General features: G+C 45.1%; 1 protein-coding gene across 1 annotated transcript; it reads right to left on the bottom strand.

Moving 5' to 3' along the window:
• Positions 1-22,453: 22,453 nt before the first annotated feature.
• On the bottom strand, positions 22,454-26,186 carry LOC117217504 (potassium/sodium hyperpolarization-activated cyclic nucleotide-gated channel 1). Its single transcript, XM_033465147.2, has 3 exons — positions 25,808-26,186; positions 25,571-25,735; positions 22,454-25,504 (listed from the first exon to the last, which is right to left on the bottom strand). The coding sequence occupies exons 1-3, from the start codon at positions 26,035-26,037 to the stop codon at positions 24,313-24,315; spliced, it is 1,587 nt and encodes a 528-aa protein (XP_033321038.1). The 5' UTR covers positions 26,038-26,186; the 3' UTR covers positions 22,454-24,312.
• Between the last annotated feature and the right edge of the window lie 374 nt (positions 26,187-26,560).

The following is a 26,560-nucleotide window of genomic DNA, read 5'->3' as shown; positions in this document are numbered from 1 at the left end:
ACTACTACTACTACTCTCTTGAGAGAAGAGAGAAAGAGAGAGAGAGAGAGAGATCTTCTTTTTCCCCTCGCGTTTCCTCTCCTTTGCCCCGAAGCAGAAAAGGAACCTGACGCTCGACTCGGCGCGCGACCGAAGGGAGAATCAGCCAATGAGGGAACGACCGCCGTTTATTCATCAGGACGAAGCGTCATAATGCGATCCCGTGCCCACAGAGCCGTCCAAGACACGCTGCGAAAGCTGATTATCGTCAGCATTCTCGCGACACATCGCCGACGAGCCAACACGCGTGAAACCACCAATTAAACGCGAACACTGCTCGATTCAAGTCACCGTTTCTCATTCTTCCGCATGCTTCTTTCATACGGGTCCGTCTATGGTCTCGGAGATGCTGCGGGATGGAGTACAGAAGTTCCACGGGATGTGCAGTGGCCACTTTTCTTGGGACTTCGCGAGCCAGTCTGCAGAAGCCCTCGCTTTTGGTTAATGGAAGCTGGGAGCTTTGTGATCTTGTATCGAGTGACCCTGGTTTTGGATACCTTCTAACGGTGATACCTATCGAACCAGTATCTTAACAAATTCTTTTATTTCGTTTGTTTTCAAATATAAGAAAAATGAATGTACTTCATTCGATAAACATGAAGTTACTTATGCCAGAAAACAAACCAAAAAGACACGGCAATTGGTCTTTCCACAGTAAACTGTTGACAGTTTCTGATGGCTCAAGTCACAGACATATCTCTTTAAAACGTTCGTGTGAAAACAATCTCCCTGCCTCTCACCGGGCTCTGTCTCTACACATTCCCAACGTTTCATCAGATTTCAGTGATCGTTTCTTGCAAGACAACCCAGACTACTTGTTCGTAGCCAGCTCGATTAAGATTTTTCTATTGCTCGAACACGATAGTTGAAGACAGAGTGAAACAAGTACCAAATTGTTGGAGATTCAACGATTTGGCCGGCACGCAGGAAGTGCAGGGTAAACCCTATCCCGGTTCGCGGAGGACGTAGCTTACAGGTGTTCAAGAACCGTATAATAAAGTGATTACTGATACGCTGCGGCTATTGTACGGTCAATTTACCCGGCAACAGTCGCTAATGCGGTGTTGAAGACCGCTGAAAAGGGTAACGGTATATCCGGCGACGTTAAAGAATGCCTGTGCATGTAAACGAAACGCCGAAGGCGACTCCGGCCCGCGAAACGGCCCGGCCTCCGCGGCCAGACCGCGCAAGTCGAATTAATCAGTCGCACGGTGCAATTAACGTAATCATGCGTGGTGACGCGTCGCGTCGCGTCTCGTCGCGGGCACCGTACGCTATTATTAGCGTTTAGACTTGGATCGCGTGATCGGCCGCGATAACTCAGCCAGCGCGCAGCCACGTTGTCAATGAACGCTGCCAGCCGAATATGCATTCGTAATTGCCCACCCGCGGCTGCCATAGCTCTCGATCAACTGTCCTCTTGTAGTACCGAGTCGCATTACTTTCGGCGACCAGATGAAAGCTCGATTCGAACGGACCCGACGAAACTGTCGTTTTCATCGTTTCAAGAAAGGTGAACTGCGTTTAACGAGCGGTAGCGTGACGAATCACGGCACACCGAATTAACAGCGAAGAGATTAATTGCGCGGCTCGTATTACAGACAGGTACTGCAAAATCTGCGGAACGTGAATCTACAAAATCCGTGCAGGTCGTGAGAATTACTAAAAACAAGTCTGTACAAAGAAAGACAGTGTAAGTATCGTCTTGAGCCTTCGTCATCTAAAACCTAAGATTTCGTGTGTTCACTACTACGAAAATAGTGCGCAGAATTCGTGAAATGTACATATCCATCTTTAAATATACGAAACGTATATTGTGTAATGCGTCTTATTATTTTAGTCGACGTTTGATCAAGCGAGGCCGAGAAGCGGCGCGCACGGAATCGATGCATTCGGTATTTAATGTACTGCAGGCGGCCATGCATTAACATCTAACCGCACAGTGGTTGATTGCCAGGAACGCAGAAATAAATGGTAATCCGCAGGTATTAATTTCCCCGGACCGAGGAACTCGATTTCGCGAATAGTCGTTCAGGATCGACGTTCAGTTTTCCGGAATTACAGAACCCGTGACTCGCGCAGCTGATCTATGAACCCCGCACGCCGGTCAGCTTCATTCTTAGGATAGCCGCCGCCCCCCCAGGCCGAGAGAGGATAGCCACAACCGATGCTCGTCCCGATCGTTTACCGACGATCATCGACCGGGGATTTAATTGGCTGGCTTCGGAACGAAGACAAGATTGAATGAAGTCGGACCATTCACTTGACTTCTTCGTCGGAGGAGAATGAACTTTCGGTTCGAAAGGTTCTGAACGAATGATAGGCTGCCTGAGTGGTTCAGGTAGACAGTGTCCATTGTGAGAAGACTGTGCTGAATCCTTAATGATAGTGGATTTCCATTATTACCGGCTAGTATTCCGGAATTAACAGTTAGGTCTGGAACCTCGGCCGTTGTAATACATCATGGAATTCTACGCTCAAATTGCAATTGATTGTTAGAGACACGAGCGTAGATTAGACCACCTAACTGCTACACATCGTACAAATTGCTGATGAATAGCGCCTTTCTATTCTCACTACTAATCACGAGAGCCAACTATAACCGCACAATACGTCGCGGTATGTAACTTCACGTTAGGTCGTTAAGTATGAAAAGCATAAATTTTATAGTAAAATTATGAAGTAAAGAATATGCATTTCATACTTAATGACCTGATAGTTTTTCGTTGCATCTTAACATTTTGTTTTCGCATCTCTACGTAACCAAAACTTGTGTTCATCGCATTTCACGGTTACACGCTACCTCGAAACCTATTCGTTCATCCGTCTTTTAACCTTTTAGGTACGGCTGAATTCTGCGCGAGGCTATTCCTCTGGACGGCAGAGTCTGATATGTACTGTACAGAGTCTGATACTGTATATTCTGTCTGTATATACAGGGTGTCCCAAAAATGTCTCGCAATCCGAAAGTGGTGGGTTCCTCAGGCCATTTGAAGCAACTTTTCCCTTTACAAAAATTTTCTCCGAGGCACCGTTAACGAATTATTAACGAAAAACGGTGACCAATGAGAGGCGAGTTCGGCTGGCGCGAGGCGATCGAGCCAATGAGCGGAACTGGGCTTCGTGCGCTCGTTGGCTGGGCCGCCTCGCGTCAGCCGTACTCGATTCTTATTGGTCACTGTTTTTCGTTAATAACTCGTTAACGGTGCCTCGGAGAAAATTTTTGTAAAGGAAGAAGTTGCTTCAAATGATCCGAGGAATCCGCCATTTCCGGATTGCGAGACATTTTTGGGACATTCTGTAGACTGTTGTAAATCGATGCGAAGACAACAGAAGTGTGAAACAATGCATATGAAGACGATTATTTGGTTCAAACGATGAGCGAGTGAGCTACTAGAGCAAGCCACTATAGTGGCGCGTCGTCCAGAGAGATGACATCCGCGAAAACCACTATAGTGGCGCGTCGGGCCTAAAAAGTTAAACAGCATTCGTTTGATATTGTAGTCGTAAGTTCGTGCTTGTCAAGGTGCGACGCCGAAAATTAGTTTTCTATTACAGGCAACAAAGAAGGTAGTTTCGAGCGGAATTCGAACACGGAAGCGACGGACAATCCTCGGCCGGCGTGTAACGTCGAACGGAAGAAAAGCATCTCGTTGCCACGACAAGAGGATTGCATGCGAGAAGTGCATGCATCTCTGCGAGATTCGCTCGTGGTTCATCGAGGTTCCACGTAGAGCATTGTGGTCGCTGCATAATATTAACATTAGCGGTGATTAGTGGGCTGCCGACCTCCCGATGCCGGCCAATAGCTCTAAACGCTACTCTCCTCTACACGCGACCTTCCCGCCATTAACGAGCTTCCCGAGCCGAGGTCGACTCTGATTTTAGTTCCCTCCCCCTTCTGCGTGGCTTCCATGAGAATAGCAATCTCGATTTTCTCTTGGGCCCCTGCATTATAGCCCGACGAATCAGTGGAATCGTTGATAATCGTACCGGTATTGCTATCTCTCTGATGAAGAACGCTAGGAGAAGAACACTAGGTGATGCTAACAATTCATTCTAGCCTCGAATAAATCTTCCCATATACAATATACATGCATGTACAATAGAAGAGGACTTCCTTTCAAGCTCTAGGACAATCTTTGTTCATACATGGACGAAAAGGATCGGTGTGCTGAGCCTCTTACACATCCTTCTCTTCAAGTGCGATTCATTAAAATGTCAAATGATTTCTCACTGGATGTAATGTTATCAATAACAATATATATTTGAATATATATAATATATGTATAATATTGAATCTAACTGACTGTATGATATGCACTATTGCGAAGATGTGAGAAGAATGTAAATAGTGTTTATTGTTTAAGAAATGGTAGAAGAATGATCAATACTGTTTGAAAGATGAAAGAAGAATGAATCTCGCTTGTTTAAGAAATGGTAGAAGAATGATCAAAATACACTGTTTGAAAGATGAAAGAAGAATGAATCTCGCTCGCTGAGTAAAAAGAGAAGTTCTAAGGAGAGAATTTGGATAGGTTGCCGATGGTGTTTAGAAATGATAAAAATATTATAAAGGCTATTATGGAACTGTGAAAATCCGTCTAGCTCTACTAGAACCTAGACCCTAGATCGGTTGACACTTTGAGTGATGATCAATACAACCCTACTCTTCAATGGAATTATGACTCGGTCTAGTCTATAAGGATCTTTCAAAACCTGAGTTCAATGGAGAGTTGGGCATCATTCGGATTGTTTCGAATAGATATTTATCTAAGATAATTATCCGAATGAATTTCCTTTAGCCGAATATTTTATTCGAATAATTCTCTATCCGAATAATTCGAAAAAGTAATATCGAAGAAATAAATCGATAAACTGTGAAAAAACACTTTACATTTTATTATTTTTATTCAAATCAATTATTATTCGAACGAATTCTTATTCGAATAAAATTATACTCATTACTCTATATCTTTTATCCGTCATCCGGATAAGATGTTGCCCAGCTCTGGTTCAGTGTCGAAAATATCTAAGATACGCGTCGTCCGGGCGGTCTTCCAAGGGTAGAATTTCAAGAGCGCAATTTTTGCCCGCGGATCTCTGTCCTCCCGCGAACGTGCAATTCTCACCTGAGGAAAGTTCGTTCGCGCTGATCACCTAACCGTCGAGTCATCGCATCGTCCCGATGACTCATTAACCCATGCGGCGAACAGGCTCTCGGCGTGCACGTCGAACCGCTGGTTTTAGCGTGCAGATGCTCGGCCCCTCGACTTGTTTATGCCCTCGGTCCGACTACTTGGACCCGTGGCGGCCAACTAAATCACACCCCGCGGATTTTATATTAAAACAAATAATTAATTCAGATGCCCGGCGCATCGGGTGGTCCCTGCGGTCTCTCTCGCTGCCGCGTCGTCACGGAACCCGGGCCCGGCCCGACCCGCTCCGGACCGCAAGGCAACACACTTTTGTCTCTCCCGTGGCAACCGGCCGGAAACAGCGCCCAGCACGGCCACGGAGTCACGCTACCACCTTAACACTACGACCCTCAGCGGGGGTTGTCGCGGACACCGAGGCTCGCGGCGGTGCCTGGCAATTTGCCGAGAATAACTCGCGTTCCTTTTGCGACTCCCATGAAAAACCACATTCCGATTTTTCATTCTTCGATCCGGGCGGACTCACAGTGTCGGGAAATAGATATATCTTTCATATATTCTTTTTCCAATATGTTTACTGAGAGTAATGACGCCATCTAAATATAAAAATCAATGCTTGAGAAGTCAGAATCAACAAAAGTAAACAAAAAATCCTATGCGACAACAACTATGAAGTGTCCTGTGTGTGTGTGAGAGAGAGAAATCCAGTAGATTTGCATATCTAAATATTTATACTTCAATAAAGAAAGTTGTCGAATAATACATTTTGCCATACATTTCGAAGACTTATTTAAATACCATTTGTTCATGTTGTTTAGTTCACTTCAGTCGAAAATCTGTCTTAGTGCACCTCAAATCCTTATAAATTAGTCGACAGTCTCCTATCATCTTGCAGTTAGTTTACACGTTAAATTATTGAGCGTGACATAATTAGCCATTGGCATCAACCTTGACATTTATTATCAAGGACACAATCCTGAGTAACTTCTCCTAGTATCTTAATCGTCAGTCTCCTATAATTTGCGAGATATTTCTGATTGATGAACGAGTGGAATGATGAATGAGTGCGAATCTTCGTGCAAAATAAATCATCATTCGGAGCAGAGATGAGTCAAATAAAAATATCCTTCTTTCTTGGATAATTTCAATGTGTTGGAGACGATACATAGATGTCCTTAAACTCCTCCAATATTTTCATTGTTTGAAATGTCATCTACCCATTTTCATCAGAAATGGGTAAAATCCACAGTCTAATTATCCTTGATTTCTGCTTCCTTGAATGACGACAAGTATAAGAATCTCCACCCTAACAACGCGGTCGAACGAGACTAGGAAATTTTCAATTTACTTGCAAGGTGGTGGCCGACTCCAAACGGAAATAGAGGATACCGATTAGTTTATATTACAGCGTAACCATTCCGCCTCGGTCCGAGCATCCCTTCGCAGAACCGCGCGTGCAAATAAACTTCGGGAAACATAGATATCACTATGATAGAGGCCTCGAATGGAGAGTACACGAGTCCGGACCAGTCGTTGCTCAATTGAGACACGATCGACACGATCCTCGAGGAACACAGGATACTCTCCGCGGCTACCCTTGTGTCTTCTATTACCATTGCCCCGAGTCTAACCGTGGCCACATGCCGTTCGAAATAAAATAGGAAGAAGCGTACGCTGAGGATGGCGACCCCTATCCTCGGCTTACGCTGTGTTCCACGTCGTAAGTAAATTCACCGACGATGCTAGGAAACCAGGCAACTTCCGTGTGCGACCCGGGGTCAGGTCTGGCCATTGTAAAAAGCCGAATTTGTTGGCGAGGATGCAGCTACGTTCGCGATATCGACAGAAAGTCGATACCGCTAGCTATCTATACTGCCAGCTCAGGGAATTATCAGGGGGAAGGGGGAAGCTACGCTTGGTCGTCATTTTTTAAGCGAATTTTACCCGAAGTTTGCGATACAGCTTAGGCGTTTTAAATATTCTATATTCTAAAAGCAAGTTTTCTCTGAATAATGCAATTCTAGATTGCAGACGATTCTTTAAGGCTTCGAGTTAGATTTAGCGAAGAGAACGCAAACTATTTTCCTTTTGTATGTTCGAAGTTATATATTGGCTAGGAAATCTGACACCGTTAACTCTCTACAGAATCCCCTAACTTTGTACAAATCATTCGCAACATTTTCGAACCTTGCGGTTCGTTTTTATAATTACCGTTCGTTAATAACTATAAAAACGAGCCACAAGGCCCCAATAATCGTATCTTCTTTTCCCAAATCGTCCATTTTTGTTTCCAAGCTGTGGGTCAATGAGAGAGAATTTACAGTACACAGTTAACACTTCGAATGTCCGTACTAATTAAGGGAACATAGGTGTTCGGATAATGGAACATTTATTTATTTACACAGCTAGACTATGCTTTGTCAATTTGCACAATCAATCGAGAGTTAAATGTAATCGAATACCAACAGATTTGAAACAGCGAAGCTAAATCTAGAATTTACTAATTTCACGCGGAATCTCATAGCAATAGAAACGCGTTGCTCTCTTTGTGAATGGTTCGTGGCGTTCACAACGAAGGAAAGCTCGTGAAAAGAATCAATTTTTCTTTTCCCTCGGCAGTCGGCTCTCTGGAAACCCGGCGACCGTGTAATTGTAGTAATGCCCATAGACTGCTCTAATTAAATAAATACATTGCCGCGGCCCCCTCGCGCTTTCATACACGTCCAATAATAAACAGGCGGGCGCCGGCGTATACTAAGTTTATACTTAATTAAACCGCGAAAAAAAGAGTAATTTTACGCTTGTCTGGAAACAGGTCCGCCGGCTCCGGTCGGCGAAACAAAGCAGCGGAGCGGCGTCGCGTCGCCTGGAAACGAAATAACCTTTTATAACGTCCGCTGCCGGTCTTCTCTCCCCCTTTTTAAAATTCACAAAATGACCGCCCGTAACCCGCAATACCGGCCAGATAAGAATCGCCAGTAATTAAATTTATATTAATTGGGACACTTCCACCGGAATCCGGCGAAGCAGCGCGTTGTCGCTCGGTCGCCGCGAATCCGCCCGGACCCGCGAGCGCTAATTAAACCAGAAGAATTAAGCTATCCGTGAAATCGTCCGTTACATTGAAAATTATCGTACGAGACAAACTCGAGACCGAAACGGTCTTCGGGGGGAATATTTTATAGCGTTCGTTCACGTTGCGTGATCCGCGAGATCGCGATCTCCATATTTCCTGAAATTACTGCTATCTTGTCTGTGCATCTCCCTTGTTTCTGATTATATCCGGAAAAAATGGCCAACCGTACACGCGTTGCGCCCTTTCTCCATCATGTGCGCAATTAATCAAGGTGCGTGGAAAGCACTTGACGATTTTCTAAATTGCATCGTGCACGATTGACGCCCGCTTTGTTTTCGTAGGCATTGTTAGCGCATGCAACATTTCTTTGCGAACATTGAATTGGTCGAACTGACCTAGGCACTTTTCTAGGATTTTCTCGACACCTATAATGTTATGTAATTAGCTAATAGTTTATACACATAGCTTATTAGTAAGACTGGTGTGACCTACAATCATCAGTGATATTAATCTAATAATAATCTGTTCAGTATGAATGTGTTTTTTCCTTCTTTAAGTCGCAACAATATTCTGTTCTTCCTATTATTTTCAATGTTCAAGCTCTTAAGTAAATGCAGGTACACAATAAATATTTTTCTTCTTCTTCTATATTAATATGTTAATAGTATTATTCATCTATCACAGAAACACAAAATCTAACAAGCCGGTTTCACAGTTTTTGTTTTAAAGTTGCTGAAATTATAAAGACTCGTTCATAGAGTATGACCGAATAAGCACACATTATAACAAGAATTGCGAAAGCTCTAAATACAGTCTTTTCGTCGTCATAACGCGTTAATTAGTCTTAGGCCTCGGTAAATTTAATGTTAACGTTATTTTATTAGGTTAAATTTAGTTAACCTAACATCTCAGCATTTTCAAAGTTTTTAAATGTAAATATTTATTGATAAAGCCATTGGAAGAGGCGTGAGCAGAAAAACATAGTTATATAGTATAATTAATGTTCGTATATTTTGTTAACTCATGTGTGCAGCGAAATTTCCTCGCAGTTCTCTCTTCCTGACGCGGAATGGCGACCATTTTGGATTCCGTGCGTCCCGGCAATGAAGGGACCACGGTCCTCAGCATCGGTTTTGACTCTTCTTTTCACCTCGGGCATCGTTATCGACGCTACGATGGACTCATGCCGGATGATAAACCGTGCCGTCGCATGCTCGTGAAATAAACTTCCATGATATAAGAGGGCGACTGTCGTCGTCGAAAGAAGTTATGGTAGCCCGCTGGACGTCCAGCAACAGGCACCGAAAGGAACCACGCGCCTGACGAGGCGTAAGCGGATGGCAATTAAAACTAACGTCCAATTCGGAATCCACCCTTCACCGACAGGTATTCCAATGATATATGCAACAACTGTCACCCTCTTTCCATTATACTCACCTGTTCCCGTTGTCGCGCGGAGTCCTCCATTTGTTCCACTAGTGAAGTGTCCAGGAGTGGGGGTAGTTCTATGGGCATTTTTCTTATAATTGGTTCCTATCCTGTTATTCTACAGAATCCTGCAAGCCCAAAAATTGCAAACAGTTAGTGGAATATGGTATGGGTAACCAGGACATTGTTATCTTTAGTAAATAATTAGTGAAACTTGATTAGGTAACCAAAATATTGTTATCTCTACTGTAGAACGTGTGTTCCCCATGTCCAGAATAGCTCTTTTACCATATGTTTTGGAGAATAGGTTACATAATCGATTATATATAATAATAATCTGCATATAATAATATGCATATAATAATAATATATAATAATCTGCAATATTGGCTATAACAATTACATTATGTGTTTATTTCAAAATTTGCTTTGACACGCGCTCATGGTACAATTGTTTCTACAAAGAGAACGACAAAAACGATCTAGGATAACAAGCAGTAACATAGTAATCGAATAACAACAAAGATGTCGCGATTAGTGTCATAACTAATGTTCTAATTATTATTAGCACCTCGTTCATCCCTTAATTAAGTCAGATTTTTGGTACCTGCTGTGTGAAGATCGTGACAGGATTTCAGTTACAATCTATACTGTGTATGTTAGCATGCATTTCTCAGAATTTATACTAAAAATTAACTACACTTAAAGGTTTTAATTATAAGTTTCGATCAAATTTACCGGGAGTCTTGAGCGGTTCATGCTGCGCACCGAGCTCTAAGGCGCCATCTACAATTATAAATTTTTAAAACTCGACACCACCGATAAGTCGAAAATAAAATTTTCAAATTTTAGGGCTATCACAACCAAGTTTTCAAATTTAGACGTCAATATGACGTAGTGAAAAAGTTAATACCGACAAATAATTTCTTCTTAGTCTCCATGATATTTTGCTATTTAGACTTTTACTGGTTCGTTATTTTTGGCTAATTTGACAGCTTTGTTGACTAATGACGATAAAATTAATTTAGTGAAAAATAGATCTGTGTACAAAGATGAAAAATGAAGAACTTTCTTAAACAAAAATTTCGAAGAAAATTGTTCACATACAGATATTATGGCTACAAGTACAGTAAATTCTCTCCAATAGTCCCTCTCAGCTTGTAAATAAAAATGGGCAATTTGGGAAGAGGAGATACGATTATTCAAGCCTCGTGGCTCGTTTTTATAGTTGTTGACAATCGGCGATTACAAAAACGAGTCGCAAGGCTGAATTAAATAGAATTTACTGTAAATCCAAATATACAGTCCCAACATTTCTTGTGTGACTGTTACCTTAGATTTTGAGGTATCTTTGTAATGTTAAGTTTAATGTGTTAAGAATTCTCAAGGAAAGTGATATTATTGCATTCTTTCTTGAGTTATTTTGAAGAAGTTTCGAATATCATCATGTTGTATAAAATTCCATTCTAATGTGAAAACGAAAGCAGTTCCATATAAAGAGTTTCGATCTGTCCATGATAAAACCCTAAATTTGCTGTTCCTGGGACTCTTCGTTTAAAACAAGAAAAAAGAAAACCGGTACTTGTTTATCAGACCTAAAACTTTCTTCCATATTTTTCTAACAAGACGTCACGATCGATGAAAAATCGGCTTTCGTAACGCTCGGTACACAAGTCCAGGACAGCCGCCGGACTGTTTGATTTTCCCATCGTCTCAGAGGGAGCGTTACCTTCCAAGCATACTATTTTTCCCGGCGGATCGCATCTGGCCGGCAGAACAACTTTCACACAAAGAAAAATTAGAAACTCGCGGCGCGACGATAAGCTGGATACCGGACTGGCTCGGATCATAGGATCGCCGCAGCGGCGAATAAACGATTGAGACATAGATTTCCATCGATTGTGAGCAGGAATGCGACGCGACCGTGGAATCGTAAATGAAGTCATTTGATCGGCGACGCGACGGAGAAAAACGCGATCGGCTACCTCGAACGAACGGTGCTCTGCAGCTATCCCCTGATTACTTTCATCTCACGTAGATCGTTCCATTGCGAGCGCCGCGGAAATTACTCGCGGCGCGAGATTTTCGCCTCGCGTTCTCAATAAGCCTGCACCCGTCCCACCAGTTATAAAGAGCGCCGTCAGAATGCCTGGCAAGCTCCCGCGAAATTCATAAACTTCTGGCAGTCGTCTCTCCTTTCCCCTTTTTAGCCCCCCCTGGCAAGCGCCTCCGCCCCCTTTCTTCGGTAGTCGCGTATTGCTCGGGAGTATAATGAAAGCGGACAGATATTCGTGCTCTTTAGAAACTATGACTTGCAGTACCGTAACGCCCTCGAGCGAATAATTCGCCATTACAAATGGCCGAAGTTGCCGGGACTCTCATTTAGCTCGTTATCGACTTCTTCGAAAGAACTTCCCCGTCCGGTACGAAGAGCCTCTGTTGCCACTAACTTTGCTCTGGCTAGGGGTCTTCCAACTTGTCCTGGGTCGGCAAGAAGTTTCCATGAAACGCTTATGAACGTCTTTGGATCCGCCAGCTGATCAGTCCGTTGGAGAACAGAATAAATATTGTAAGTGTGGAATATGATTTTACCTTACATACTTTTTAGTTCTCGCTTTCCTAGAACTTTTTAGATTTTTCCAAACTATTCTGACCGCGATGTCGAGTCATCCGGTCGTAAATGAACGTCATTGTCCCGAAAACCGCAACATTTTTTATGAGAACCGCAACGATTATTTTATGACCACTCGATTTTACGATCACAAGCGATTACGATCAAGTGATCAGGGCAATTGCGGAAAAACTGTTGCCATTTGTTGCTTCAGTGGTGGCAATTTACGTGCATAATTTAAATATTACAAGTGCACGGTCTCCGCTTACAATTAGAACGGTGATCTACTCGTTTACAGATATAATTTACTTAAATAAATAATTTATTTAAATCTAGATTTACAAATATAATTGATACTCTTCAAGGTATCCAGAAAGATGAAAAAACATCTATCTACCCTCAAAGCGTGCTGTTTCCATCCTGAAAAACCTAACAAAATCTTGAATCGTGCACGAATTCTCTCGAATCCTCTAAAACGCTTAGCCGCCCACGAACGGGGGTTTCTCCAGCAGTTCCGAAATAGTCGAAAAACAGTACTGCGTAAGCGTTGGACGATTTCAACCTACATTTCTGTTGGCATATACGGTTTTCTCCACCGGGTGAAGTTGTTTTTGGTTTATGACCTAACTGTTGCGCACGCCAGCTTTTAAAATGTTTCACAACTTTGTGCAGTAGGTTAATCCGATTATTCCACAAAGATTTGCGGTCCGTCGGTCACAGATTAGCTCGCGCGACTTACGTTCACTTTTATAAACATCCTGGTGGACGATTGGTGGAGCTACCTCACGGCGTAATAGCGCTGCTTATGAAACGGATTCGATCGTTGAAACGCGTACGATTTTAATTAGTTTTTGCGGACGGCTGTCGACCGGCTCGGTTATGGCTTCGTCTGGCCGATTATGACTGCGTTGGCGGCACGTGTCTTATTAACGCACGTTTTTTGACATCCCAAAGCACAGCGTAAATTTTCTTCATACTTCATAAAGAGAATATATTGCACTCGACGTATTCGTTGCCGCTGACGTAAAGCTGCTTTTTCCCGGTAGCCGATCGCTGGTCACGTAAAATTAAATTGTATTACGTGCTAGTAGATTTTTTCTCGCGGTGATCGATATGCGATATATGTTCAAGTTATGTTCGTGCAAATTTTCTGGATAATATTGATCGGTGAACAGCGAACCTTACGAATACAAAGTATTTCCGTAGAAAATTTCTTATCTTAAATATTCGAACAGGTTGGAAGAGAATAACAACGTTCTAAAATTCTTCCGAAGCTTTCCTACCTGTCTTGACTTCGAAAATCCAACGCTGGTTACAACTAACTGCGGACACTTCATCATTTATGCATAATTGCGGATACCCGGCATGCCAAAAAATAGAAATTTTTATGACAAGAAATACATTTCTATTTAGCTCTTGTTTTCTACAATTATTGCTGATCATTTTCATTTCACATATAAATCCGCAGTCCAGCCATAACATATTTGTGTAAAACAATTTTGTTTAGCACTATTCAACAAGGTTAACGCTAGATTTACGGAACCCATCAAAATGACGAGTCACTACTTGCGGCAAATGTTATAATAGCATTTGTTAAAAATCAGAATAAATGTCTTATTGTTACTTTTATAAACTAATATAAAACAGCTGTTTTTTTGTGCTCCGTAAATCTAGTATTACAGACGTTTTCTTTGCGTTAGATCTTAAATTTTTGTCCTTCGTTTGCGTTAATTAAATTACTTTGATTCTGCGACTTTTACTTTCATTCGAACGTGTCGATACAGCGTTATAAAATCGCATGTATTTCATAGCAATCGATCCTGCGCATCGAGCAGAATCTGACTACCGCCGCAAGGAACTTTGACATAGATTAATAACCGGGTAGCTTTTGTTTGGGGACCCCTTATGGTTCTTTTCGCGGCCCGCCCGTTTAAACGTCACCTCTTGCAAATCATGGCCCGTCCATATCTTCCGTTTTACCCACCAGTTGCAGTGAATGCCTGAACAGTGCAAAGATAATCGAGTGTCGGCTGCGGAACGAGCTGGATGAAGGTGAATTGCAGAAACATCCCTCTCTGCCGGTAGTCTCGTTAGCGCGAGGGACGGCCCCGGGGACGGAACCAGCCGTCGAATTATGCAGATCAGTTGGTACGCGTGGGGTGACACGGAAGCACGCCGATACAAACGACGTTTCTTACCCCATGCTTGCCGAGCTTCGGCTTTCGAGGCCTCGAAACGCGCGTGGGACCCACATCGGCTCGATCTGAGTCACAGAGACCCCAAGTTCTTGAATAACTTCGAGTCAGATCATAGAGAATTTATCTGAACAACGTCGCACACAATGGCAGCCTAAATAAAATTCTTCGATTCCAAGCATCCCGTTTCCACGCTACATTCGATGATCTTCATTTTAGGGTCAATTGTTTTGGATGATTATTGCTCATTTTTCTCTCATTAATTTCTGAACTCAATTGAACACGCAGTTGGAATCGAAAAAATGTTATACCAAATTCTTGTCCTATTTTTTCATCCCCTGCTCTCGGTACTACTACGAATTCCAGCCCACCCTGTATAGTTCCTCTAGAAAATCAGTACCTCTCTGGAGCATTGATTCGAAGCACAACAACAATCAGATTTGTCTAAAGTTTCAAATCGTGTTCGTCCGTTCAATTGCCGCTTCGAGAAGAACCAGAACGAGAGGAACATTTGTTTTACCTCGCAGTAACGATAAAGCAGGAACGTTAACAGTCAACGGACGCAGTAAATTTCAATTTCTCCCCGCGGTTCCTCAATGATTCGAATCAAATAGTAGCATATTTCATTAAGAACTTTATACGGCCACACAAATAATCCGGGGAATTTATTAAACCTTGATTGAGCCCCGTGTGCTGTTCTATTTGCCGGTAACCATAAACCGTAGAAACTTCTTCATGTAAACGTTTCCTTTTACTTTATAAATCGACGGGTGCCATAAACGCATCAAGATCGGCCTGTCCGCTTATTACGGCAGCAACGATGCACCGCTATTAAACTGCAACCAATCGAAGTACAATAAGAAACGGCGGTTGCACAGGTGTTGAAGTTACGGTGCGGCGATTCCGACGGGCAATTCTCGCCGGGAACGGAAGCCTAGATATTCCGCCGACTGCGGATAGTCAATTACGCGATCCTGCGCGCGGGCGATCATCAGGATCGTCTGAAAGGAGGCGACGGTAGCCAATAGAAAGGAATTGGCGGCTACCCCTATCGAATGCCGGCTCCCAACCGTGACTCGGCATTACGGTGTTGACTGTCCGTCACACATCCCCGAGCCCGAATGACGACGTTTATAAGGTAGTGTCAACAACGGTGGGTAATGATGTGCGGCCCCCATAGCCGGCGACCATAGGAGCCTGCCAGCGGGCGGTCGGGCACCCGCAACGTATCATCCCGTCACGCTACATTGAACGTCATTGTCCGAGCTAAAGTCGCCGTTTATCGCTCAACGGGTGACGGCATGCGGACGTACCAACCGAACTCTCCCCGGTTTCCTGCTTCTCTTTTGCGGACGCCGCAAAAAACCCGCAAATAAAACGATCGCCCTGGACACGTCCCGCAGGAACCACGATCGAACGTTTTAGCGCGATCGTATATGGGTGACATGATTCTTCATTCAGCTTTGGGAACTACGTCTCCGGTGATCGTTAATCGATAACTTCGCGCGAAAAATGTTTTCACGACAAGGCGAACGGTACGATCGAAGTCGTCTATAACGAAAAGGGTGGTTCTGTGCGTATAAAAGATAAAATCATAGTGTAGAATCAAATCTTGTCATTTCAAGCTCTCGAGTCGTTCAGATATATCGCGCGTCTTCTCCGAATTTCCAAAATCCTTTCTCGTCGAAAACGACGCCTCCTTCGCCCCATTATCCGAAACACAGCTCCGCCGAAGATTTCGACAGGACAACGTAGTTTGACAAGCCAACAAATGAAAATGAAATTCTCGATTCATTAATCCAACCTAATTTCCTAGCCACGGCATTCAGCCAACTCTCGTCCACAATGTCGATCGATCAGAGTTCGACCGATCAACCGCTAAAACCATTGAAACAGCCGCGGACAGCAGGGGGCAGGAACACGGAAAGAATGGTCGATCGACGATGGTCCACGGTAATCGAGAATAACTTAATCAAAGTCCATCCGAAACGAACGGGCGGCGGCAGCAGAGGTGGGCGAGAGGTGGTTCGTCCGCTGAACCGGTCACCGCATCGATTTCAATCCAATTTGCCCCGATCATTCGAAGAATTATCGGCTCGTTGCCCGGCGTGGAGCGTATCTATCCTCCCCGGTCTGACTGAAAAAGGGGAAAACAAGGCTGATTGAAATATCCCCGGAACCAACGAGCCGGAGGGGGCTCGCAGGGTGTATCAGAGAACGGAATATAAGCCTCGATAAATCGGGCGGGGAGGGCAGTTAAAAATTGATACAGTAGTTTCGGAAGTGCACGGGGCCGCCGGTTAAGTTACGTATGTAGTCAACGGTAAACGGAAGCCCATATCAATAAGTATCGCTTGTACACCGGGATTCGTGTGCGGAGAAAGTTACGGTCGCTGCGAAGATAGTGACAGAGAGTGGGGAGGGTCTTTGGCGGAGAGAAAAAGAGAGAGAGAAAGGGGGTAGCGAAGCGGGCCAAGCGTACGGAAAGAAGAGGACGTAGAGAGAGAGAGCGATAGAGAGAGTAAAAGAGGAAAAGAGAGGAGGCAGAACGGGTGATGCGGTTGTGGGAAAGGAGTAGGAAGAGGAAAGGGGGGCGGTCGGGTGGCTTATGCGAGCAGGCAGCCCGCTGGTAGTGGTGGTTTCGCGGCTGGGGATGAAATAATGGGGGCGGACGAGCCCGAGTCGAAACATTGATGTTGCCCGGCGCGCTTACAAACACACCGACACCAATCGAGCATGGCCTTTCCTATAGAAAACCAATCCAGGGGGCTCCGTTAGCTAGGCGGCCGGTCGGTTTCAAAGGGTAGGGGGAGGAAGGAAGACAGGGGTGGCAGGGTGAGGTCGGTAGGAAGAGGAGTGGCAGGGAGAGGACTGGAGGACTACGCGGGGTGGAGAACGAGGCTCCACATACACAGAAATATATATATATATATATATATACATATACATATATAATATGTATACATATATACACACCTATATACACACGTACATATATATTTATACACGCTATGTCGTACAGCACTCTACGTCGTCGATGTGGCTCGTGTTTAACGCCCTTATAAATGTGTAATGCGTATGCTTGAGTGGGTGAGGGTGGGACGTACCCGCAACTCGCCAGGCCGGTCTCTCCGCGTATCGATAAACGATCAATCAACCTGTACACCTATGGTCGAGGCCAGCGAGAAGGGTAAAAGAGACGCGGACGGTTGTGCTGGGTGGTAGCGGGGCGAAGGTGGATGATTAGACGAAGAGGTGGAAGAAGAGGAGGAGGAACGCGGCGAACGGGGCGAGGAGGAGCAGCACGCGAAAGGGATGAGAGAACGGTACGATGGTGGGCGAAGATGGGTATATGAGAGGATGGAAGGGGTGGGAAACGGAGAGAGATCGCGCGCGCAACGGACGCCGAGGAACAGAGCGACTGTTCCGGGGGTAACGGTAGAGAGAAACAGAGAAACATGGAGAGAGAGAGAGAGAGAGAGAGAGAAAGAGAGAGAGAAACGGTTCGCAGCAAGAGAGCGCGGAGCAGGCTGGGGGAGGGTGGTGGCCCGCAGAGTATCGACCCACCGTGGAGGAGAAGGTAGCTAGGGTCGCTGTCGCCGGGTTTTGTTGCTATAGGTGTGCCTTCCGCGTTTCCGTCTATGAAGAACCTGCGTGAAGACCTTCGGACCAGACGGAATGCCGGGACACAAGATCTTCGATTATAGTTTCGCGACCCTGATCGACGAACTAGAAACTGTGGTGACAGCATTGGGATAGATGACAACGTTGGACTAGGTGGCGGCATTGGACTATGTGTCAGCATCGTATTACCGAGTTCAGTGGAGTAGATTCCTGCTGAAGGTGTCCTCAAGTGCAAGACAATATTCAAGGATTTCTGAGTATTGTTCTGCTGTATGAACGTTCTTGATGCGCACCGGGGTTGAAACTCGATGAACTATTCTTCCGAAGGTGACGCTAACAAAGAGATGCTCAAATTCTGAAGTACCATCAACCGATAATCCTAATATTAGATTCCATGAACACATTCTACCAGCGGAATATTCCTGATGTTCACTGAGAACGGAGTCCAATGAACTTCGAGAAGCGACTTGGATGCGTTCTCTAATGCGATGCAATGTTGAAAGATGCTAACGATGCTTGTATCCTACAGAATAAAAAATATTGGGCTATAAACGTCCATGCATCTTTGCACTCATATCAGCCAAAGGAAAAGATACGGTTTGTTGAACCACCCTGTAGTGCAGCTGGTCTCCATTCTCCCTAGAACCGTATCTCTTATCGAAGTTTTACATTTTCTCGGAGCCTAGCCGGACCACCCTCTCCATCCCCGGCGCATCCCAGCCAGGCAGCCAGTCTCATCGTCTTCCCTGTTTTCCCTTTTTCGCAAAGACGTCTCGCGGCCGGTGGACGAGCAGGCTGGCAGACAGGAGGATAGAAAGACGGAAGAGAAGAAAGAAAGATAAGAAAAAGGGAGAAGGAAAGAGAGAGAGAGAGAGAAAGAGAGAGAGGTAACCGATTCGAGTTACCAGCGACACGCCAGCATTCCGCAGGACGCGTTGCGATCCGCATCATTCACGCTCCGTTAAACGCGTTAACGACCCGGACCCGGTCGCGTTGGATGCTCCGCGGCAACGGGAGAGGAGAGAGACAGCAACAGAGACATAGAGAGAGAGAGAGAGATAATACTCATCTTTCGATTCTTCGTTGTCGTGGCACGGGGTCGTTTGTCCCTGTTGTTGTTTCGTCGCGGACGAGAGAAGAACCCGTGCACGTTTTGCCTGGGCCCACCCTCGGGCTCGTCTGTCTTTTCATGCACCCTCGGTTACCTCTCGGGATCCGCGCGCGCGACCCGTCCCCTTTTTCGGTCGGGCACGCCGTTCAAGTGGGCAAGGAGGGAACAATGGTTATCCAGGCGAGCGTGCTACGACGTGCCGCGAGCGGATCTGGCCATTGTGGGGTCAGGTGGGTCGTCAGTCGGCAGAGAGCCCGTTGGCTGGCTCCGCGGGGTGTGGCCACATAACCATAGCCGCAACGATCTCTCGTCTTCCTCCCCGTTGCTCCCCCTCTTTCTCTCTCTCTCTCTCTCTCTCTCTCTCTCTCTCTCTCTCTCTCTCTCTCCCTGTCCTCCCTCTTGTCTCGTTTGGTACCGTTTCGCCATCTCCCACCTCGTCTCTCTTTCTCACCGATAACCGACGCTCCGTCTCTCCCTCTCTGTCTCTCTCTTTCTCGCTTTATCGCTCGCCCCGGTCTCTCTCTCCGTCTCGTTCCGGCCCGCTGATAACAATAGCTACTGCCCTCTCCGTCACGCGCTATCGCCCTCCCGTCTCGCTCGCCGCCCCCGCTCGACCTCCCTCTTCTTCCGCTCGCGGATTCCGCCGTCACCTCGAGGTAGGGATACACGCGATGCGCGTACGCCGCGCCGAGCTACCAAGCAGGCGCATCGCCGACCTATTACAATGGCCAGCCCTCCTAAAGCGGTTCATTGTCATCGGGCCGCCGGCTCTCTGCCCATGCGTCGATGCGCACAAACCATTGTCTTGCCCGGATGGGCGGCACTTTGCCTCATCGCGACGCCATCGGCCACGAAGAGACCGTACGCCGACGCTCCGGGCTGCCCGTTTATGCTAATGTCAATCGTTACCGCGCATTTCGAGGCAGCCAACGATCAGATAATCGCGGAACTGCGTGCAAGCAAAAGATCGCAGTTCCTGATCGTATGTAATTGAAGACTTCCTCCAGGAAACACAGACAATCGAAAGTTACCGGGCAATCTACACCCCCTAAACGAACATAAAAGAACACGCGACGTCTCTTTTAAGTAGGCACGCGAATTAAACTAGAAGATCCATTTGAAAAATCCACCAAAGGATGGAACAAATCGCTTCGATTTTAATACGAGCCTTCTATGGTCGCTCGTTCCGCGATGAAAATATGAAAGAGTCTCGCAAGAAGTCGCTGGTCTTCTTATTTTACCATAGATCTGACCTTGAATGCCCGAATCTCCTTCGACCGCTAAAGTTTACGGGAAAAAGAGCGCGGATATAATGATCGCTAAGAACCGATCCACTTGCACAGTCCGAGCGTATCAGGTTAACAAACATTCAGAGCCAGCCGGAGGATTGCCCGCAGTCTCTCGCGTCAAGTTCGTCCAAAAATCCTGCGCTAGGCCCTTGAATCCTTTTTAACGCGTTGCGCTCCTCGAAAAGAGGAACTGAAACGCACAGAGCCCGCGTATTAACGCGAAGCCGTTTCTCTAAATAGGGGGGCACCATGAACGGGCGCTGGCCATTCGAGCATTTTCCCGGCGTTTATAATTTGAAGAAATGAAAACCGTCTGGAGGCAGCGATTCAGCGAATTTCCCGCGGATGTTTAATGCGAACGGATAAATACATCATCGCTCGATGGCGACGATGCGAGCCGGTGCCTTCTTGCACAATCGTCGTGCATTTTCGTCGAAAACTCCTGGCCGCGTTCGCTTTCTCTTATTGCTGCCCGTGGAATTGTAATTTCGACTGTTGGAATTTCAACGATGACCCATCGAACTGTTTTATGGCCCTTTGTGAGGGTGAGCCGTTGGCGACAGAGGCCCAGGTCGGCTCAGACGATAGTCAGTTCAAAAGTAGAAACCGAACCGTGAGGTTGCCACCACGGGATTTCACCAACACCATATTTTCTGTATCTCTGCAGTTTTGTAATATATCACCATCATCTATTTTACTGAATACGCGAATGTTCTGGAGTAGAATTTGTAATTCTGAATAAAGTGCTTTTAAGTATCATTTCATTTTACAACATCGACTCACACTGTCGCAATCGAGAATAGCATTTTATTATAGTACACTACATTTAAATGCCACGCGTAAGTTGGCAAAATTATAAGACTATACTTGACCCTCGAATTTTCAAATTGAAAGTGGTAAAAATCCTTTTCAATTGTTTCAATCGCGAACTATCCTACACGCGAAGAATTCAGAAGTCAATCAATCTGTGTCCAATGTCTCTCTGCAGTTCTTTATTGTGACAAAACCTTCAGTTGATAAGGTTATTCTTCTACACGTTTAGATGTACCGTTATATTTTCACAACCAAGCTTCAGAGAACGTAATTATCTCAATTTCTATGCTCGCGGACTTACGTATGGCTTCTAACGTAAACAGTAAAGATGATACGATAGATTTCCGACCACATAATTGGCCATAGGGTCCTCAAAGTTCTGCTACCAGATGACTCCGCGCCAATGATTGGAACGAAGGACCCGGCGCGATCCTCGAGGCCAAAGTACGAAATCCTGAAGCGAACCAGGGATCTCGCGGTGAAAACCGTTTCCATTAATAACGGGCCGCGTATCATTGGATCGCACGACGTAGATATCCGCGCAGAACCGGTCGGAATGGGTCTGGACATGCGAATCTCCGCAGATAAGGGAGCCCCGGCCGAGTAAATCAGATCCGTCCCCTTCCCCGTCGCCGCGCTGTTCTGAAAGTAATATACCTAGAGAGACAGCGTGGACAATCAACCTTGAGCCAGCCAGCGCATTAAAGCTAACGATCGCCGGATTCTAACCGGCGTTAACGAACCCAGCGTCAAAACGCGATCCCTCCCCGTAGCGTAAATATCGCGCATTCGGCCGGACACGATCCGCAACATTCAGACACCTTATCTGCTGCAGCGTGTCGCGACTGCATCGCAATCGATCTCAGACGCGGCTGGCGAATTAACACGAAGATTGTCGCTTCATACGCTGTTAATACTGAAACCCGATTTTTTCGATTGCCTTATCTTAAGAACTAGAACTGTTACCAAGAAACCACCGCATGGACCACACCACGCACATTAACACCTAGATTGTACTGGATGATAAAGCTTGCTTAAAAAATCAGGATAGATCACAGGTTTGCTGGTAATGATCCAGTTTTATTCAAAATATTTAATGGAGAACGAAAAATTCTGTATTTGTCGCTTTAAATAGCACTAGATATTGTTGTGCTAGATAAGTAATCACATCTAATAGTATAAATCAATGAAAATTGAATTATTCATGGTAGCTAAAAGGACACGCAAGAATAAATAATTTTTAAACATTTGTTAGAAGAAAACTGAACGACGTAGAATGGCTCTATGCAAGATATATGAGAGTACAGTTCGATATGTCACATAAATTTTTGTCGCATACTTCTTTCAACGAGTTCGCTGTTTTCTCGTCGTGAAGAAATTGCAATATTTGCTGTTACGACGAGTTAAATTTCAATTTTAGTGAAAAATCAAATGTATTCGCAAATTTTACGATGTTTTGTATATTTGGAGGCCAAGACGAAATGGAACGAGCAAATAAAAAAGTATAAATAATCATTGTGTAAAAACTCTTATGTTATGCGAATAAATCGTTGTGTTCGTTCCTTTGCGACACACATGTTAGGTGCACACTTTTCGGAGAGGTCGCCACAGCTAACTGGTTAATGGTGCTTATTACAGCGGCTGATTTAATAAAACGAGTTCCTCGTGCGCAATAAATACCCTCTATCTTTAGTAAATACAGTATCTTTAATAAATACAACAAGTTCCTCTACCCGTAATAAATACCATTAAACACCATTAATTACGTCATTTAGTTTTCCTGTAATAAATTCCTAAGTATGACCTGTTTATTACCTGTTAAATGCATTAACCTTTTCTTGTCGAGCGTAATTCCTCGGACGGTGCAAGAAAAAGTGCAATTTGTAGAGGGTGAATTGACGAGCGAGCGTAAAGCTGAATATTCGATGTTGGATGCGTATTGTCTTGGGGCATAGATCTTGAGGGATTTTGCTTTATGGTACACCGTGGCAGAAGGTCGAGTGCGCGTCGATGATTCCTTCATGCCTGTGCACACGCACCATGAGAGATGACTAAATCACGCGTTGCTTTTTTTCCTTTCCTTTGCACATTGGTTTCGCGATCGACGTAACGGGTCGTCTTACCCTGAAAATTGCAGTCCTGTCTGTCCAGAGCGGCGCGATCCCCTCGATCACTGCCGTAGGATCCTGGTCTACTGTTACAGCGCGCAAAAATGATCGCAATTGCGCCAATAAATCTTCCGCGCTAATGCCAGCCCAGGGAGAAACAGTTATCAGATCCTCGAGATGTAATGGAGCTTTAACAATTTTCCCGGCTATTATCTCCGGCGCTCATTAACGATTCGTTGAACTTGATGGCCTAACGGGGTTTCCCCATAGGCTGGTATTACTATAACAATATATTAGAGCCTCCAACATTTTACACGGTCGTAACGAAGGTAATGCGTGCGGCGAATGAAGAAATTTGTGTCAATTAGTTTCCGATGATTTTCTTGGAACTAACGCTACCAGATGGATCGGAACGATCCATCACGGATTAAAGAAATCATAAAAGCGACCCTCGAGGAATCTAGTCGACGCATCTGCTAGCATCGTTTATGTATGACGTCTGTCTCCGCGTGATAACTATAACTACACTGCTGATTTTAAGCATTTATTCATGTTCATCTGCTTCAAAAAAAAGACTTATACTCTGTTTTCATGAAATAAGCAAGCATGCGCATAAATTATATCATTTTCTACCGAACTAGTATCTACAGCAGCATGCTCGTTTAATAATTTTAAGAAATGTACGATGCGAGACTCTAATGCTACAGCTAAAATCTTAATATCAATCTCGAAACAACAAATTAATTTCGTTAATTTCATAATGCGTAAACAGGCAGATAAAATACCAACGATTTCCCCAATTGTGGGAAGCGTAACGATATTACACCTATCACATATCGCAACACACTGAACTCTAAACAATCTATTGTGCGTTCAAAATCATCGTCTTCTCGTGCCTCTCGATAGCGATCTTCTTGATCCTCTCCCACAGCATAGGATAAGGATGAATGGTCCTGGCGAAGTCGGCTCTGTTCAGCCGATACAGCTCGCACACCTCGACAGCGACGACGCTGGCCACTCTGAGCTCGTTGGGCATGACAAGGGCGACCTCTCCGAAGTGTGCGCCATCCTCTAGATGGCATACTTCTTTCCCAGAGCTTGTATAAATGGCAACAGTCCCGGTAGCGATGAAATACATGCAGTCGCCAGGCTGATTGGCTCTGACGATCACGTCATTCGTAAGGAATATCTCGGACTTCAGCAAGCCGACGATCCTCCCGAGCAACGACAACGGAAGATTGTTGAAGAACGTGACGTTCTCGACGAGCTTGCGGCACGAGTGCATGCTGATCTCGTGCCGCATCTGCGAAGACAGCGTGTGCATGATCTCGGACTCGCGGAAGAACCTGCGCTGAAAATGGAACTCGTAGTATTGGATGATCCTGGTCTGCGTGTGATACGGCAGGTGCATGTGCCGCATGTATTGTCTCAGCTGGGCCATGGTAGCCTGGTACTTGAGGCGGGAACTGTTCGTGCCTTTGAAGAACTGCATCACGCGACTGACCAAGATCCACGGCGCCAGGATGCCGATGATCTGCAGCGCGATGATCAGATACAGGTCCGCCATATCAGCGATGTTCGACTGAAGCAGCCCGGACTTGGTGAAGGTGGTCACGGCACGCAGAATCGAGCCGAAGTACTGTTGGTGTTTCGGTTGGCCAAAGAGTTCTTGCTCTATCACCCAAGAGCTGTCCCTCGGCCGCATGGGCTCTCCCATCGAGATCACCGCGTGAGGGATCAACCAGAACCAGCAAGCCTGCCAGTGGAGGCTGATCAGCAGCCAGTAGATCACGATGCAGAACTCGTAGAGTGCCAACGGTATATCCAATGCGTGGACAACTTTGTTGATGTACACGCTTAGGGAGACTACGCGGAAAACGAAGACCAGGGAGGCCACTTTGCGGGCCACCAACAACTCGCGGAACGCGTGCAGGAAGAACAGATCGGTAAGGCAGGAGCCGAATAAATCCGGAAAGAACGTGCCCGATTTTATGTATCGTTTCGCGATCTTCTTCTGCTCCAAGATCACCGTGTGCGTCTCCTCGTCCATGTATCTGAAACGTTGGAGAAACGTTGGAGGTCGAGTTTGACCCGGAAGCAGACCATACAAAGTCATTTACCCTGTTTTAAATTTAACTAGCATGTCCAAGCAGCAGATCACCAGGAGGCAGTTCTTCGAGATGATCCAGGAGTCGTGGTATTTGACCAGTTCAAACGCGGCCTGGTAAGGGACCAGAATCATCATGATGGTCATTACGCTGATCATCAAGAAGTCCCAATAGTAACTGAAACAATGTCAGATGTTAGATTTTGGAGAAACCTTCTCCGACTTGATGAACTTCCCGCACGATGGCTACCTGAACATACTGAAAGGGTGGATAACGTGCATGTAGCTTGTCAGTTGTCGGCGTTTCTCAGAAATTATGAAAGCTGTGCTTCCCAAATATTTTCGGGCAGCTGGATTATTATGGGAAGCCATGATTGACAACCGAAGATGATCGTAAAATCTTTGCAACGGTCCTCGACCTGGAAGAAACAATACGTCCTCCTCCTTTGGAATTTCGCAAGTGTGCTCCACGTGCAGCATGATTAAACGAGATTGATCGGTGTAATTCGACGACTGAAATTCGTCCGAGGTATAGTGGGATTACGCGATCGAGAGATGATATTTATGCGATCGCATTAAAAGCTGCAAGCTTCAGCTGATTACCTCCGCGTCATTGTGGAACTTAACGATTTGTGATTACATATTGCCTGCGTATCCAAAAATAAGTGTTACTAATTAGTTGATGTAAGTTTCTAATCATTCTAATTGTAGGAACCTTTTTCTCTTATTATTGAGTTAACAATTCAACGATAGTTGAACAATTAATCTTTCTGAAAATTCCGGGAAGGATTGGATAGTTATTAAATTGTTCATAAGACAGATATCGAATAGATTGTTCTTCAAACAATTCAATAGCTGTAACGATATAAGAACAAAAGTTATTGCAATGTGATTTGCAATGCAAAAGCGGTGATTAATTTTTCTGTAGAAGTAGAAATTCGAGCTGATGGCGCCATCAGTGGTGTAACAATCAAACTGGAAAATATATGTTTCCGACGACTGA

This window comes from Megalopta genalis, chromosome 9 (genome assembly GCF_051020955.1).
Source record: "Megalopta genalis isolate 19385.01 chromosome 9, iyMegGena1_principal, whole genome shotgun sequence".
In the NCBI taxonomy this organism is placed as follows: domain Eukaryota; kingdom Metazoa; phylum Arthropoda; class Insecta; order Hymenoptera; family Halictidae; genus Megalopta; species Megalopta genalis.
This window is presented reverse-complemented; position numbering and strand designations above follow the sequence as displayed.

Coding starts and splice junctions, on each gene's coding strand:
- LOC117217504 (XM_033465147.2), bottom strand. CDS start 26,037: ATGCTGCACGTGGAGCACACTTGCGAAATTCCAAAGGAGGAGGACGTA. Junction 25,736..25,807: donor CACCCTTTCAGTATGTTCAG/GTAGCCATCGTG, acceptor ACATTGTTTCAG/TTACTATTGGGACTTCTTGA. Junction 25,505..25,570: donor CTAGTTAAATTTAAAACAGG/GTAAATGACTTT, acceptor CCAACGTTTCAG/ATACATGGACGAGGAGACGC.